Below are 14542 nucleotides of genomic sequence, written 5' to 3'. Positions count from 1 at the left end.
CTCGCCAGTGACCAGTCGCTGGCTTTTTGCTGCCAGAGTAAATCATACACCAGCATGTCCGGGTTGATCTTTTTATGACAAGGCACAAGTGAGAGATATTGTGAGTGATGTGTGCGAATGTGTGTGTGTGTGTGTGTCATGTTTTGGTGAGGAATCATGAAATCCTTCACGTTTGAAGGGCTACAGACATGCCTGGTTTCAAAACAACCGCTGAGTAATGGCAGAAAACTGAACCTCTCTTCTGCTGCAGCACTTTTATGGGGTTATTGAATAAAACTCAAAACGAAGCATATTTAGATCCATAAATATATGTGAATGTGAGCTATGTTTGTCTCTGTGGTTCCGTTCCATGTTGAGGACAAATTGCAGGGTTTCGAAATGATGTTGTTTTGCTTAGCTGTCAATATTATTTAAATTTGATTTCTTTTTCTTCTTTTTCCCCCCGTCTTTTTCGAGAGTTACTGACACGATCTCATGGCATGTTATCTTGTTAAAATAACTGCCCAAGAGTGGTATGCGTAAGGCAGCAAGTGAGAAGTTGGTTCTCGAAGGTGATTTGTTTTAATTAGGGATAAGTGAGCATGCATGAGAATCCAGGTGGTGTTGACAAAGGACTAAGTTGTTCTCAAAAGGCCGAGGCAGAGCAGCAGCTCTCGTGCAGTGTTGCTGGTCTGCAGCAGTTGGTGCCCACCAAAAGTGGTCAAAGAGAAGATAATCAATGATTAATTGGACTCATCAATGCTCGAAGGGCCAGTGGTATGGCCATTTGCACAAAGGACTTTCTATAGAAGAGACTTTTATGACTATGTCAGAACGCACAGTGCACCGCAGCTTGCTGCGTATGGAGCTGTGTAGCTGTGTAGGTCAGAGTGTCTTTTACCTGGTGAAGAAGTGGCAGCAGGATGCACTACAAGAGCAAATGCAAGCTGGCAGATCTGGCCAATGTTAAGCCGGACTACCTGGGGTCTTGCCATTTTTTTTCAGACCACATACAGTACACCTCTTCATCATCGCACCAGCATCCCTCAGTGACAGTCAGTGGTGGAATGTAACGGAGTATTTTTACTTTGTTACTGTACTTAAGTAAATTTTTCCGCATTTGTACTTTACTTAAGTAAAAATAATAATGCATACTTTCGACTTTTACTCCATTACATTTTGCAGCTATTATCTATACTTTCTACTCCACTACATTTCTACAATATGTGTTGTTACTCGTTACATTTTATAAATGCAGTTTCGCCATAACGTTGCCTACACAAAAATATGTTTAAACCAATCAGGTGGCTCTGTCAGCTTCAATGTTGCTTATAGTTTTTACTAACAGTGACTTCTGTAGAGGCTTAAGTATTACCAGTAGCTATACCTGCATTCTTCATCAAAATGGCCTAGACATTGAAAGATAACCAATAGCGCGAGTACTTTTACTTTTAATACTTAAAGTAAATTTAAAAGTCAGTACTTCTACTTTTACTTAAGTATATATTTTGCTGGGTATTTATACTTTTACTTAAGTACTACACTTCAGTACTTCCTCCACCACTGGTGACAGTGGTGTATTTCAGAAGGAAGATAGTTTGACATTTTGATAATTACTGCCTCCTTACCTCAGTCTTGACATGAGTGAGATGAGAAAATGTATGAATTGGTTTTCCGTATGACTAAGTACAGATGGCAAAGTAAAAAATCCTGTTTGCTTCACCTGAGCTCAACCTCTTAAAACAGATTTTTTTCCAGTCCCTAAAACAGTAATTAGCAGAATCCTTCATATTTGTTTCACAAATAGAGATAACATGTTGGAAGAGGTGTTGTTTTCACACTGACTACATACTGTATGTTTATGTGTGTAAATGGGAACTTGTTTTGTGTGTGTGTGTGTGTGTGTGTGTGTGTGTGTGTGTGTGTGAGCCTGTGTCCTGACATGGTTTGAGTGTATTCAGGTAGTGAATCATTGTTTCAGGTGTTTGCCACATAAGGAGCTGATTTACATCCTCTGCTAATCATGGTGATGATGTAAGGGAAAACCTTGAAAAACAACTCTCTGTTACGTCCAACTCTGATTGCCCCATTAGATCTTTTCAGTGTTGTTTTGTAGACAGAACTGGTCTGTGGTTGACTCCTGCGGAGTTGAAAAATAACAATGTCCTTGTCTCCTTGGAAAAAAATACATAACATTTTTTAAGTACTTTTTTCCCCCACAGTTTTAGGTATGGAAATCTAATAGAAACATTGCAGCATAGTGAGAATCAGACCTGTTGGTCCACTAGAGGACAACAAGTCAATTTAGAAAAATACATACGTAAATTCTACGTCTTAGTTTGCAGAAAAAGCAAGAAAACCTACATCTGAGTCAAAGAGGACTTTCACCCAGGAGGCTATGGTATGAGTCCAGTTTCCAATTGTTGTTTCATTCGTCACTTCACTGCAGTTCCTTTCATAGGTTGTTTAAGTTAAAATTTTTATCCCACAATACCAGTGTCCTTTCTCTGATGAGGTTGGGGAGCGGCTTGTAGTTTTCACACCTCTGCAGGGCAAAACATGACTGAAAAGATATCCTGTGCTGGACTTCGGGATTATGTGCTTTGGTGTCATACTGGACTTGGAAATTCAAATCTAGATTTCAGAAATAAATTTGTTATGAACAAAATAGCATAAAAACTAATGATTAATGGTAGCATAAAAACTTTTTGCACACCAGGCCTTGAATGTTGCCCCTTAAGCAGCTTAACAAAACTGTGATTGTGCCCAAAGCATCTGTGAAATTACGACTTATTACAGTATCTGTTTTATAATGACCAAAAGTCAAGCAAACATTTTTCTTTGTGCACACTTTGAGCCCAAAAGATATGCTGCTTTTGGGTTTCTGGATTTTCCTCTGACTGTCCCAGTTCAGCCTCTCCTGTTCCAATTAGTGTTGTCCAACAGACAATGGGCAGCGGAGAAAAAAGAGAAGCCCGCTAAGTGTCTGCTGGTGTACGGTTTCACTGGAAAACGTGATGACTGACATCACACTAACCCAAGGAGAGAAGGAATGACAGAAACAGAGGGGTAAATGACACCTGCCTAGCTGCCAGACACGCTCTCCATAGTGAGACATTGTCTAAGCACTAACGTACAAAGTGTTGGCGTAAATCAGCCTTTCACTTGCCGATAATGGGCACCTCCATGAAGTCAAACAGAGGGTATGGTTCTCCCAATCACGTCCTTTTCATACACGTGCACATTATCTCTCGGCCCACAAAATATCTAATGAATAATGGAGTATAATTACCTTAAACCTTTTTTTGCCACCTCAGTTCTTTTTCAGTTGAATATCACGCTGTAGCCTGTAACATAATACTCATGTGCATCACAACGAGGTGTTCCCCAAGGCTAAGACATGGTGCGTGGCCTTAAGCCTTAGGCTTAATAGGTAGACATTATCAGCATGGCCAAAGCTGCTTAGATCATGACAGAAAGAGAAATCCTTTTTATTTTTCCCATTTAGAATTAGAATGATTAAGGGATTCATGAAAACAAACATGTTTGTAGAGATCCTTTAGTTAACTGCAAAGGGTTTCAAGAATCTAAGGAGGATTTCTGCAACCACAGAGGGTCAGAAATTGAAGTTATTTTATTGCAGTGCTGATTCTCATGACAGTCACGTCCCTGGCAGGTTTTTGAACAAGGAAACAAAAATACAAAACTTACCTGAGCCTACATGAGAACTGGCCTGGTCAAAGTTGGAGTTATTGTATAATTCTGTGTCACAGCTATTTAATAATGCCCTAATTCTGCCATTCAGGGAGGGAAGTCTGAAAGCCAGCCTAGAAATAGCAGCTGCTGCAACACGCAATATGACTTAATACCAATCAGTGCAACAGTATATGGTAGGGAACACAATTAATTCACTCTTCAACAAAACCTATTGACCCCATTGCCGGACTAGTCCCTTAAATTCATTTTGGCTTAGGTTTGGTAAGTAAAACTACCTAATTGAGGATCAGGACATGTAAAAAGCTTCTATAAAAAGGTCTAAACTCTGCAGTATACTACTTGCAATATGGCAAAATAGTGCAGCTGTCAAGGCCTGCATCTATGTTGAAGTTATTGTAAAACTGTAACAAAAATGACAACTGTTTATTACTCTTTTACAGCAAAATGTGTAAAAAAAAAAAAAAAAGATGAGTCCTTCCCCAACCCCCTCAGATACATATAAGAACCTCATATGTAAAGAATTGGGAATAAATTACTTAATTATTTTTTCAAACCTGCTGCAAGGGATGGAAAAAACAACCATGCATGCTCGATTTAGAATAACAACTTAATGGAACATACATGAATTTGGATTGTGGAGTACCAGAATCCACATCATTAGCTAGAACACACACTGGCACAGAGAAAACATGTAAACTACACACAGAAAGGCCCAGAGACTTGAAGCTGGAATCTTCTTGCTATGAGGCAACAAAACTAAACACAACACCACCGTCCCGCCTTGGGTAGCAATTTTCTGGGAAAAAAACAAAGGATATGAAGCTTATATTAGGTCTTACAGGGTGCAAGACCGGCTAACAGCTGGATTTCCAGGGTTAGGGTTAGGTACCCTCAGAGCTGGGTGCCACTCTCAGCACATATCTAGGTACTGCCTCATAGTCAGGGTAATATTGAGTCAAAAATGGTCACGTCAAGTGTGGATATAAAAAATATTTTTGCTAAAGAGTGCTCTGTATTTGTTAGTCAGTCCCCCTTCAGCAGCTACTAACGTTAGTGACACACCTTTAAGCAGGGCAGCAGAACTTGAACCCTCGAAATATTATAAAACTTTTAAGAACATAATTCGACATCTTCAGGTAAATAATTGACCAGCTGAATGAGTTTCCAGTGTAAAATGACTGGGCTCTTCTCTTTTTTTCCTTTGTTGATGTTAAATAAGCTTGTTGTTTTTACTAGCGTTAGCTGACACTCTGCCACTAAACAGTGTCATTACCCATGACCAACGGGGACAATTAACTTCACTGCCAATTTTCCAAAACTGTCCTGTGATTGTAACGGATAGTATTTTTCCTCAACATGTACATATATAGTTTTATTACACGAAGGCTAAATGACTTTTCAGAGGTGAATTCCTCTTGAAGTTGTGTCCACAGTCCATACAAGCTAACTTAAAACAAACAAAGAAACAAAAAAAAGAAATCCAAGATGACTGAAAGGGCATTTACTTAAAAATCTGCTAATGCTGCAGATGCTTTTGTTGTTTCTGGGCGTCATTAAAAAAAAATCTATGCAACAAAGTGTCAGGTTTGGGTGGTGCGAGGCGTAAAAGGACACAGATGCAGACTTCAAAAAGCAAACTTGATTTATTATTCCAAAAAACAAAGTTAACACAAAGCGCGGCTGAGCCGGATGACTAAACTGTGAGAAAACAAAACATCACTATGGCTGAGAAAAAACAAAGAACTTGACTTGACATAAAATACTTAACTTGGCGTGGCATGCAAACACAATGAGGAAACCAGGAAACTAAATAGGGAACTGGGAGTGATTGGTGACTGAGTGCAGCTGGTGACAATAACAAACAGGTGACGTGAGTGACAACTAATGAGCTAACAGAAACTGTGAGGAAGACAATGGTAAACTAAATGCAAGACATGGCTAAAACATGAACTCAAAAACCAAAACATAAACAACCTAAAACATGATAAAACATAAAACTAAAAACATGGGGAAAATCCCATGGACGTGACACAAAGAAATCTTCTCTCATTCTGCAAAGATTAAGTTCATGAGAGGTAAATGAAAATTGTCACCCAAGCATTTGGCCACAGTTTTTAAAAGTATCTTTGATATACTTTGCTGTTAGACATCCGGATTTTTTTCCTATCTGTTTTGTCTGGCTTGAATAACAATGTCAGTTTCAATGAAAACATTTAGTTTGACCTGGGCAGAAAAACAAAGGTCTCAATTTCAAGAGTCAAAGCAAAAATACTCAGTCATGTCCCAACCGATCAATAAAGAAATCGATTCAGCAAACGGATTATTATTTGCTGTTTGTCCTGACTGTACACCTCTAAAATATAGCAGATCTGTCAGCATGACTAAACTATCTTTTTTGTGTGTCCGGACTTGACTCAAAAAAAATAAAATAGACTCTCATGTCAAACCCAAATCCTTCAGTCAGCTTGACAATGACAGCTCATTGTTTGGAAGCCAGTAACATGGTGGCTTGCCCCATGATCTCCCCTCCTGCTCAGTCACCTCAGACTGAAAAGCAAGGAGTTCCACTCATTCTTGTGTTTCCTCTTTTGTGGTTCCTTCCCTCCTTCACAGCTTCATCCAGGAGGATTTCTCAGCTCAGCTGCAGCATGACATCAAGGAGGCAGGAAAAGCTCTCAAACACATTTAGCTCGTCCTCGCCTCCAAAGCCACCACAGAGCGGAATAATGTTTGTGTTTTTGTCATGCCTCTGCCATCACTTCTTTATTATTGCTATTTTTAGTCCCCCTGAACAAAACAGAAAATGTGACTTGTCATCTAATGTTGGAGTGACTTGTCATTTGCTTGTGTCAAACACTAGCGCAGAGGTTTTTGGATAATTACTGTTTTATAAAATTTAAGGAAAAGTCACGGCACTCCTCTGTTTTGCCTTTGATGTGTTTTGGATTTTTTTTTTTCCTGTCTTGGTGTTTTCGTCCTGTCACATAAAATAACGAAAACACTGTGGGTGTTGGTGTCTGTTGGCATCTTTGTTCTGTTTGTTGAGATATTCTGAGAGGTGTTTATGTCCTGTTATATCCCGCTCTTCCTCCTCTCCTGTCTCCTCTCAATTTCTTTCTTTTCTTTCGTGTGTCTTTTAATCCTTCATTTATCCCTTCAAACCACACATCCATCTGACTGCGGACTCCAAACCAAAGCACATGGCAGACACAGGCGTGAAGCATGAAAAGGATGAAAGGGGAAACGTTCCAACAATAAAATGCAATTATGGAATTGACAGTTCAGCTGGGACAGCTCGAGCACGTGGAAACAAATAAACTCTTTAAACCCTTTAAAAGACAGGCCTCTCAGTGCAGCTTACACATAACATGGAACCACAACAAGCACCACTAAATATTATTGATTCTCTTGTTACAACTCCTGACATTGGGTTGAATGTGTTGGGCAGGAAGTGAAAAATTCTTGAATTAAGAGAAGTGTTTTCACGTGAGCTATCAACCGTTAGTGGACATTGAGTCTCGTCTCACTTTCGGGCAAAGCGGCCTCCAGCTGGTGTCAAACTGTGATGCAACATTATTACCTGAAGTGTAATTTTTCAATGCATATAGTAGATCTGCTTTGTGAAACGGCATACTTCAAGCCCAACTGTGACCTTTTCCTGAGCCAAACCATATCCTAACCATCTTTCTCAAACCAAGAAAGTTTTGGTGCCTAAAGAAATAGCAAACAAGAGCAAAGCTGAAAAGGTCTTTTTCAGGGAAGCCACTGGACCACGACTTCAGCTGTGGTCTAACACTGCAATCAGACTCGGTTCTCTGGGACAAACATTGTGTTACTGCAACTGTTACTTCTTGTACTACCTTATGTGGTTCACTCGTAAGATAGCATCGGCTCTCAGCGTAAAATATTGACACAGCATTGACCCCTAAGAAAAACTGGCAAGACACCAATGCTTCTGCTTTAGGTGGGGATTTAACAAATGGGATATGATACATTTGTAAGTGTGCCTAAGAGGTTATGGTAGCTGCCTGTAACTTTATTTTGGTGCTTAAATTTCTGACAGTGCTACCTAACTTCTTTTCTAGTTTTTGTCAAGATAGCCAATTAACATATATCCCAAAATGAAGAACTTGCTTCAAGGATGTCCAGACTTGTTTCAGATGGGTGTTGGACTCCATCAGGGCACCCCTGGGTCACCAGTAGTGTCCGTAGCCTTTATGGACAGAATTGAATGTGCAGCCATTGGTGGGATTTGTTGAAATGACGGCGGACACTGTGGTGGTTTCCAGCTGGCTGTGAAGCAGCTGGGATGCGAATTAACACCTCCAAGTCTGAGGCAGTAGTCCTCAGTCTTGAAAGGATGGATTGCTCACTCTGGATTGGGAGTTAGTCACGTCCTTAAGTGGAGGAGTTCAGGGGCGGTCGGTGGCGTAGTGGGTTAAGCAGCCGCCCCATGTACAGAGGCTACAGTCCTCTCTGCAGCTGGCCCCGGTTCGAGTCCCGCACCGAGCGGCCCTTTGCTGCATGTCTCCCCCCTCTGTCTGCCCCCTGCTTCCTGTCTCTCTCCAATTGTCCTATCATTAAAGGCAGAAAAAGCCCCAAAAAATATATATAAAAAAAAAAGAAAAGTGGAGGAGTTCAAGTATTGCTGGGTCATGTTCACAAGTGAGAGTAGAATTGAGCAGAAGATTAATGATTGGATTGGGCAGCATCTACAGTGATAGGAACACTGTCGTGGTGTATAGAAAGCTGACCCACAAGGTGAGGTTATTCATTTGCAAGTCACTTTCTACTTTTCAACCTGCACCAATAGAGAAGAGCAGTGGATAGTCATCAAGAGAATGAGATCCTGAAAACAAGGGGCCATGATGAGCTTCTTCCAAAAGGTGGCCCGCCTCACCCTCAGGTGATGCTTGTTAATCTGGGATGGACCCCCCAAGAAGGTGTTTCAGATTTATTCCAGCTTTGGCCAGACCTGCTTGAAAGATTACATCTCTTGGCTGCTTTGGGAACACCTCAAAGTCTCTTTGGAAGATCTGAAAGTGGTGGCTGAGGAATTTGAGGCCTGGGAATCTCTCAGACTGTTGCCCCTGCGACCTGGTCACACACAACTGCATAAAATGAATGGATGGATAGATGAATTGATAGACATAAGGGCGGATGGCTATATTGAAGTTTATGGAGCATTGTGCATTGCTGCTAGTGCTAGCAAGAGTGGCACTTTGATGGATGAAGAAAAAAAAAAGACAATGGGTATTTGAAGGCACACGAGGCCCTGCATGGACACGGGATGGTCACGTGCCTGCAGGGCCGGTGGAAGTCCCACATGTGGCAGTCCCTATTGTAGTGGCTTTGTGGAGAAAACCTCAGACAAAGTGGATATAAATGTAAATGCGTCGCTGACTGGCTTTGGTTCCCTGGCTGTGAATTGCAGACTTCTGAAGGCAGCGGTTTGGGATTTGGACATCCTTTCACATATTCTGTATTTTAAGGAATTTTCCACTGCATGTGTCACTACAGTATGCATCTTCTGGTCTGTCCTGTGGGTAATCAGCAAATGAGCTGACACACTCTGCATAAGATTTGTTAAACGGTGCATATTGGATCAGGAACTTTTAGCACATGGTTTTATGTGGATGATAAGATTTTTTAAACTGTTTAAAATGTCATACTCCGATCCCAAGCTTAGATAAACACCCTGCTGATGTGTAATGATATCAGAATACATCCATCAATCACCAATAAATTAGTGTATATTTCTCTCCTGCAGTTTGAGTACAGTTGTTTCGGTGACTGCACTTCTGGAGGTCAAGTGAGGTTGTTTGTGGATAGCCAGCATTGTTCAACCCCTGAAGCTCATTCCAATTTGTTACTTGACACTTTCCAAAAACAGCGGTATTTAATTGTGGGTCCCATTTCTGTTTTGCTCTCTCTATCATTGTCGTTTTATTGATAATTTTTTTCTCTTTTTTCGGCCATGTGTGCACATGAGGGTGCATGTTAGCAAATGTAGGCTTATGTGCGCGTGTCTGACTTGTAATTAGCCTCTTGGTCTGGTCTTTATGGCATTTTAACAAATGCTTCCATAAATATATCACGCTATCAGCCTGAAATTTTAGCAATGTCACTTGCTGCCAGTTTCTCTTCTTTCCTTTTCCTCCCTCGCTTTCTTTCTGTCTTCGATTGGATTGGCCCGGGGCCTTGGGCCCTGTGCTCCTTTTTCGAGTTAGTGGTTTCTGTGTCCCTGCTTTATCTTTCTCTTCCCCCCTAAAATTACGCCTTAGAAGTCTGTTATTGGAATGAGGGCCAGTCTGAAATCATAAAGTCATTAAATTTTTTTGTTTGTTTGTTTTTTTAAGGCCCGCCTTTGTGTTGGCAAGAGGTGATGGCATTCAAGATGTTTTAGATACTCTCTGTACATTAACAATTAATGGGTGAGGGAAATTTGTGCAAAATCTTGCAAAGCAATCGCTGCACGTGTGCACCTGGGATAAGACGTGTAAGTGTATGAGGTGATGTTTATATTTGTGTGTGCTTTGCAAACACATAACAGCAGAGGGAATAGAATGAAATGGAGAAGTGTTGATTTACCTGCTAACTAATGGTAAAGTGTCATGTTTTTCTACTTGCTCAAAGGTGAAGAGCATCATTAAAGCAGCCTCACCCACGCACACTCACAATGGGCACACACACTCACCCTCACAGTTTTAGCTGTGACAGAGGGGGCATGTCCTGAGGGCATTGGGGGTGTGCCTGTGGTTAGAGTGACAGTATAAGACATTGCCAGGTACTTTGAGTTTTCCATTCAGCTACACAGACGTGTGTAACTGAATTTCCCCTCACTTCTATAACTTTTTCTTTTAGTTGTACTGAAGTGTTGAATCTCTATCATAGATCTACTAAGATTTAAAAATCTTCATTTTGGTGAAAAGGACAGGGTTTAATGTTAGTCTTAGACAGCTGCAAGAAGGTTACAGCAAATAAGAATTTAATCTTGATTCAGCATTTGTAGCGGTAAAGCATCCTTGCCGAGTTGCCACGGCAACTGTGTCGGTCATCTGCAAGTCTGGGGTAAGTATGCAACTCAGTCTTTCTCCTCTCTGATCATTTTGCATCCTTTTTCAGTCATTTTTTTCCCTTTTTTTTTACATTAGTGGTTCAGCCTGTTTGGGGCCAACCCCTCATTTTTTTCCTAATGTGAGAAAAGTACAGCTACAACAGAAAAAAATATATATAACATTATCTTCTGGCATACTCTGCTGTGTCAGCTGTTACACAAACATCTGATGTTTTCATACTCAGATTTCGTCGAACAAAATGTAGAGTGTAAGTGCTAAAGTTGACTTTTAGGTTCGTGAATACGTCATTCGTGTTTATCTTTTTAAAGTAAAATCTTCACCACTAACTACCTGCTGGATGATGGCAGGCTGAGGGCTCCCCCTGATAATACTAGTGTTGGGTAGATTTACAATCCTGTAATTGTAGCCACATAGGAGAGTCTGTTGCAGAGACATTTCCTGCTACAAACTTTTTTTTTTTTTTTTTTGTATCTTGTCAGTTGGTAAATGAATAGAGTCGTGGGGCAATAAATTGTTTTGAAATTACAGCATTGAATAGCAGCCTGACAAACTGTGATAACATGCCATTTTTCATAGGCTTCTGTACGGATATACGCTGATTTCTTTGATATGCTCCTGGATGCAATCAGTGTGTTATATTGAAAGACCTGTTAAACAAATAGAACTACTGGAGCTTGTGCTGCATGTCTGTCCACAAGGCTGACTTCTCTGCTGTACTTTTAAAGTGAAGTTGTATCTTTGACATATTGGAATGTTTCATTACCCTGAAAACTTCAATTTGGACGTAAACCAGTGTTTCAAAATGCTGTTAATGCAGGAGAAACATAAAAAAGTTGGTGATGACAAGAGTTCAATAGGTGACATCAGGTGAGACCTTCAGTAAAAAGACCAATGATGAACGCCTTTAATTTTTCACTGTAAGTGCTCAGGAAAAGGTATTTCAAATGCCTTTTAGTCAAAGATTTTCCTACTTCAGCTTACTGTCAAGTGTTGAGAAAGTCGGCATTCGTTGGCAAATGTGTATGTGAGCGGTCCAAATATAGCCCCACAAAATCCCAGTTCCATTCACAGCTGTACATAAAAAGGTTCTGAATCATGTTAAATGTTATTTACAGCTATCACAACTGCTCCTTACCTCCCTGTTACCGGAGTCACTGCACTCTTGAGAAGACACAAAAGTGACTCAGGTGTTTTTTTGTCTTTTGCCACATGAGCTTGTGTGGCTTTGGTGTGAGTGTGCGCGCTCATGTTCTGTATGTGTGTGACTGTGAGTTGCTCTGTAATGTGCCATGTAATTTCTCCACATCTGCCTGGAGGTTTTTTTTTTTTCTTAAATCATTTGACGCACGCAACCTCGTCGTGTTTTTCTTTTCAAATATGATTAAAGCCTTTTTCCACTGTGTGTCTCCTGTAGATCATATGTGCATAGAAGAACACATTGAAGAAGATGAGGAACCACCTTTGCTGCTCGGCTCTTGTCCTTCTCGCGGTAAATGTATAGATCATATGCGTGTGCGCCTGTTATAATACATGGTTGCACCGTCACTGACTGCAGCATATGTGTCTCCCAGGTGTTTGGCTGTGGTGGGACTGCAGCGGTGCAGTGTCGGTGGGGGGGAGGGTGTGAGTGTCTGCAATGCCCTGCAGGCCAGGAACCATCCAAGGTGAGACAGCAAACAGAAAGAAAAGGATAAATGAAACTTCTTTGTTCTTGGATTTAAAAAAAAAATTGATAAATAAGTATTTGTCTGCATAGAGTACAAACTTTCACCCGAAGTTCTTAAATTATTGCACCCTCCCCCTGCTGTTGTAAATGCACTTGTTTCTGTATATAGGCTACATTCACATTACCAGACATATTATTCAGTTATGTTTCAAATATATTCAGCTTTAACGTTTCACCATCATAACTGTAAGTGTTCTCACTGATTTTCATGAGAACACTGAAATGGCACGCCTGTTCACTTGATGCCATTTTGCATGACCCTTCGCAAGATTTTTTTTCTTGAAAATCATATTTGTGAGACCATTTGGGAGATTAGACTGAGACACCCAAGCAATTCTGAAAATTCAGCACATATCCTGCTATACTGGAAAAGATTGAGATGGACACGAAAAGCTAGACGAAGCTATTGCTAGCAGTGGTGTTGCACATTAACAGGAAAAACGTTCATATTGAATCCGTCCCTAATCTTGTTGCATCTCCATGTACATCCAGTACAGAACCGCACACTGAGGACTCACAAATCCAATTTAGAAAATCAGAATTGTCAAATTTGTCCATGTGACTGTCCATGCAGTCTTAAAAAATTGATTTGTTCAACTACTTCCTTAATTCAGAACTTAATTTTTGGCACCAAAGTCAACACAAATAAAAAATTTGCTCCATACATTCACAAATAGGGGCAGAGTTGTACGACATTGTTTAGTAACCCCTTTTGTTAAGGTTGTGTGTTGTAATTAAAGAACACATTTACTCTCTGTCTGGTACATTTACTCATTACTCTGATACTTGTAATTACTATGGAACAGTGTATGAACCTGATTATTTGAAAGTGTAAAGAAGATAAGACAGATTGCTTCCTACCTAATCTAAACATTTAACAGCACCGAAGAGCTTGCATCGTTTTCTCCTTGTCCAGTCCTCTGTCTTTGAGTTAAGAAGGCTTTTCTTTCTTCTCAGGCTTGTGGGCAGGTCCAGAGTCCAGCAGATGACGTGCAATGTCAGCTGTGCCCACCGGGAAGCTTTTCAGATACACTGGATGCTGAACTCTGCCGTCCGCACACCTCCTGCAAGGTCCTCGACAGAAAAGTTGCGACCTCTGGCACCACAACTTCAGATGCTATCTGTGGGGATTGTCTGCGCGGGTAAGACCTGCTGGTCTGCCTCTTTGGTGGTCTTACCTTCTCTTGCTTGTTAATCCACCCATATTTCAGTCCAACTGTAGGCCTCCAATTTAAAGGGCTTTACCACCACATCTTAAACTGTTGTGCTAAATGAAGTCATGTTATTTTCCCTCTGTAGAAAACAAGAAAACACATTTACACTCACACACGGACCAATGCAGCATGTCATTTACCACAATGGGCAGAGCGAGGCTCCATTGGACACAGCATGCCACAGGCTGAAACCACTGATTCATTCATAGTCCTTCATGTTTTTCTTCACTCTATCCATCTCTTTAATTATGCTCTTTTCTATTCTGCCTTGTCCATTTGCAGGTTTCATGCCACTGCTCCAGGGCAAGTTTCCACCCACAGTCCCTGTGTGAAAAGTAAGCATGCCTCTACATCTCTTCATTTGCTCTTTATGTGGATAAGACCATGACTTTATTACCTCATGTCCCTCTAATCTTTTTTGTTCCTTTCTCTCAGCAAATTTGCATGTCAGGACAATCCGCACAGTGGAGAAAGGTCCGTCTGGTGGAGCAGGAGGACCTGCCAACAGCACAGTGGTACGCAGCACGGAGGAGAAGACGGCAGAATACGCCGTGTTCGCTCTGGTGCCCGTCTTCTGCGTGATGGGCCTTTTGGGCATCCTCATCTGCAACATCCTGAAGAAAAAGGGTTACAACTGTACTGCTGAGAAGGAGGGAGGAGATGAAGAGGCTGCCACACCCCAGAAAGAAGGTAGGAGAAATGGAGAAGAAGTGGGTTCAATTTCAATCCTTGAAGGTAGAAAATGGCAGAGAGAGAGAGAAAGAGAGTGATGACTGAAATTTCACCCATAAGAATTCAAAAGAAGCCCACAAACATGCACTCAATGT

The 14542-nt window shown here is 41.0% G+C and overlaps 1 protein-coding gene across 1 annotated transcript in view; it reads left to right on the top strand.

Annotated features, from left to right (window-relative positions):
* Nucleotides 1-14542, top strand: part of relt (RELT TNF receptor) — a 30539-nt gene that overhangs the window by 3141 nt on the left and 12856 nt on the right. The window contains exons 2-6 of the mRNA XM_075474433.1: nt 12190-12264; nt 12347-12439; nt 13459-13643; nt 13998-14050; nt 14151-14405. Of these exons, the coding sequence (XP_075330548.1) occupies nt 12223-12264; nt 12347-12439; nt 13459-13643; nt 13998-14050; nt 14151-14405 (628 nt within the window). The 5' untranslated portion in view covers nt 12190-12222. The remainder of the gene's footprint in view (nt 1-12189; nt 12265-12346; nt 12440-13458; nt 13644-13997; nt 14051-14150; nt 14406-14542) is intronic.

This window comes from Odontesthes bonariensis, chromosome 9 (assembly GCF_027942865.1).
Source record: "Odontesthes bonariensis isolate fOdoBon6 chromosome 9, fOdoBon6.hap1, whole genome shotgun sequence".
Classification (NCBI taxonomy): Eukaryota; Metazoa; Chordata; class Actinopteri; order Atheriniformes; family Atherinopsidae; genus Odontesthes; species Odontesthes bonariensis.
The sequence above is the reverse complement of the archived record's forward strand: the minus strand, read 5'-3'. Positions and strand labels throughout refer to the sequence as shown.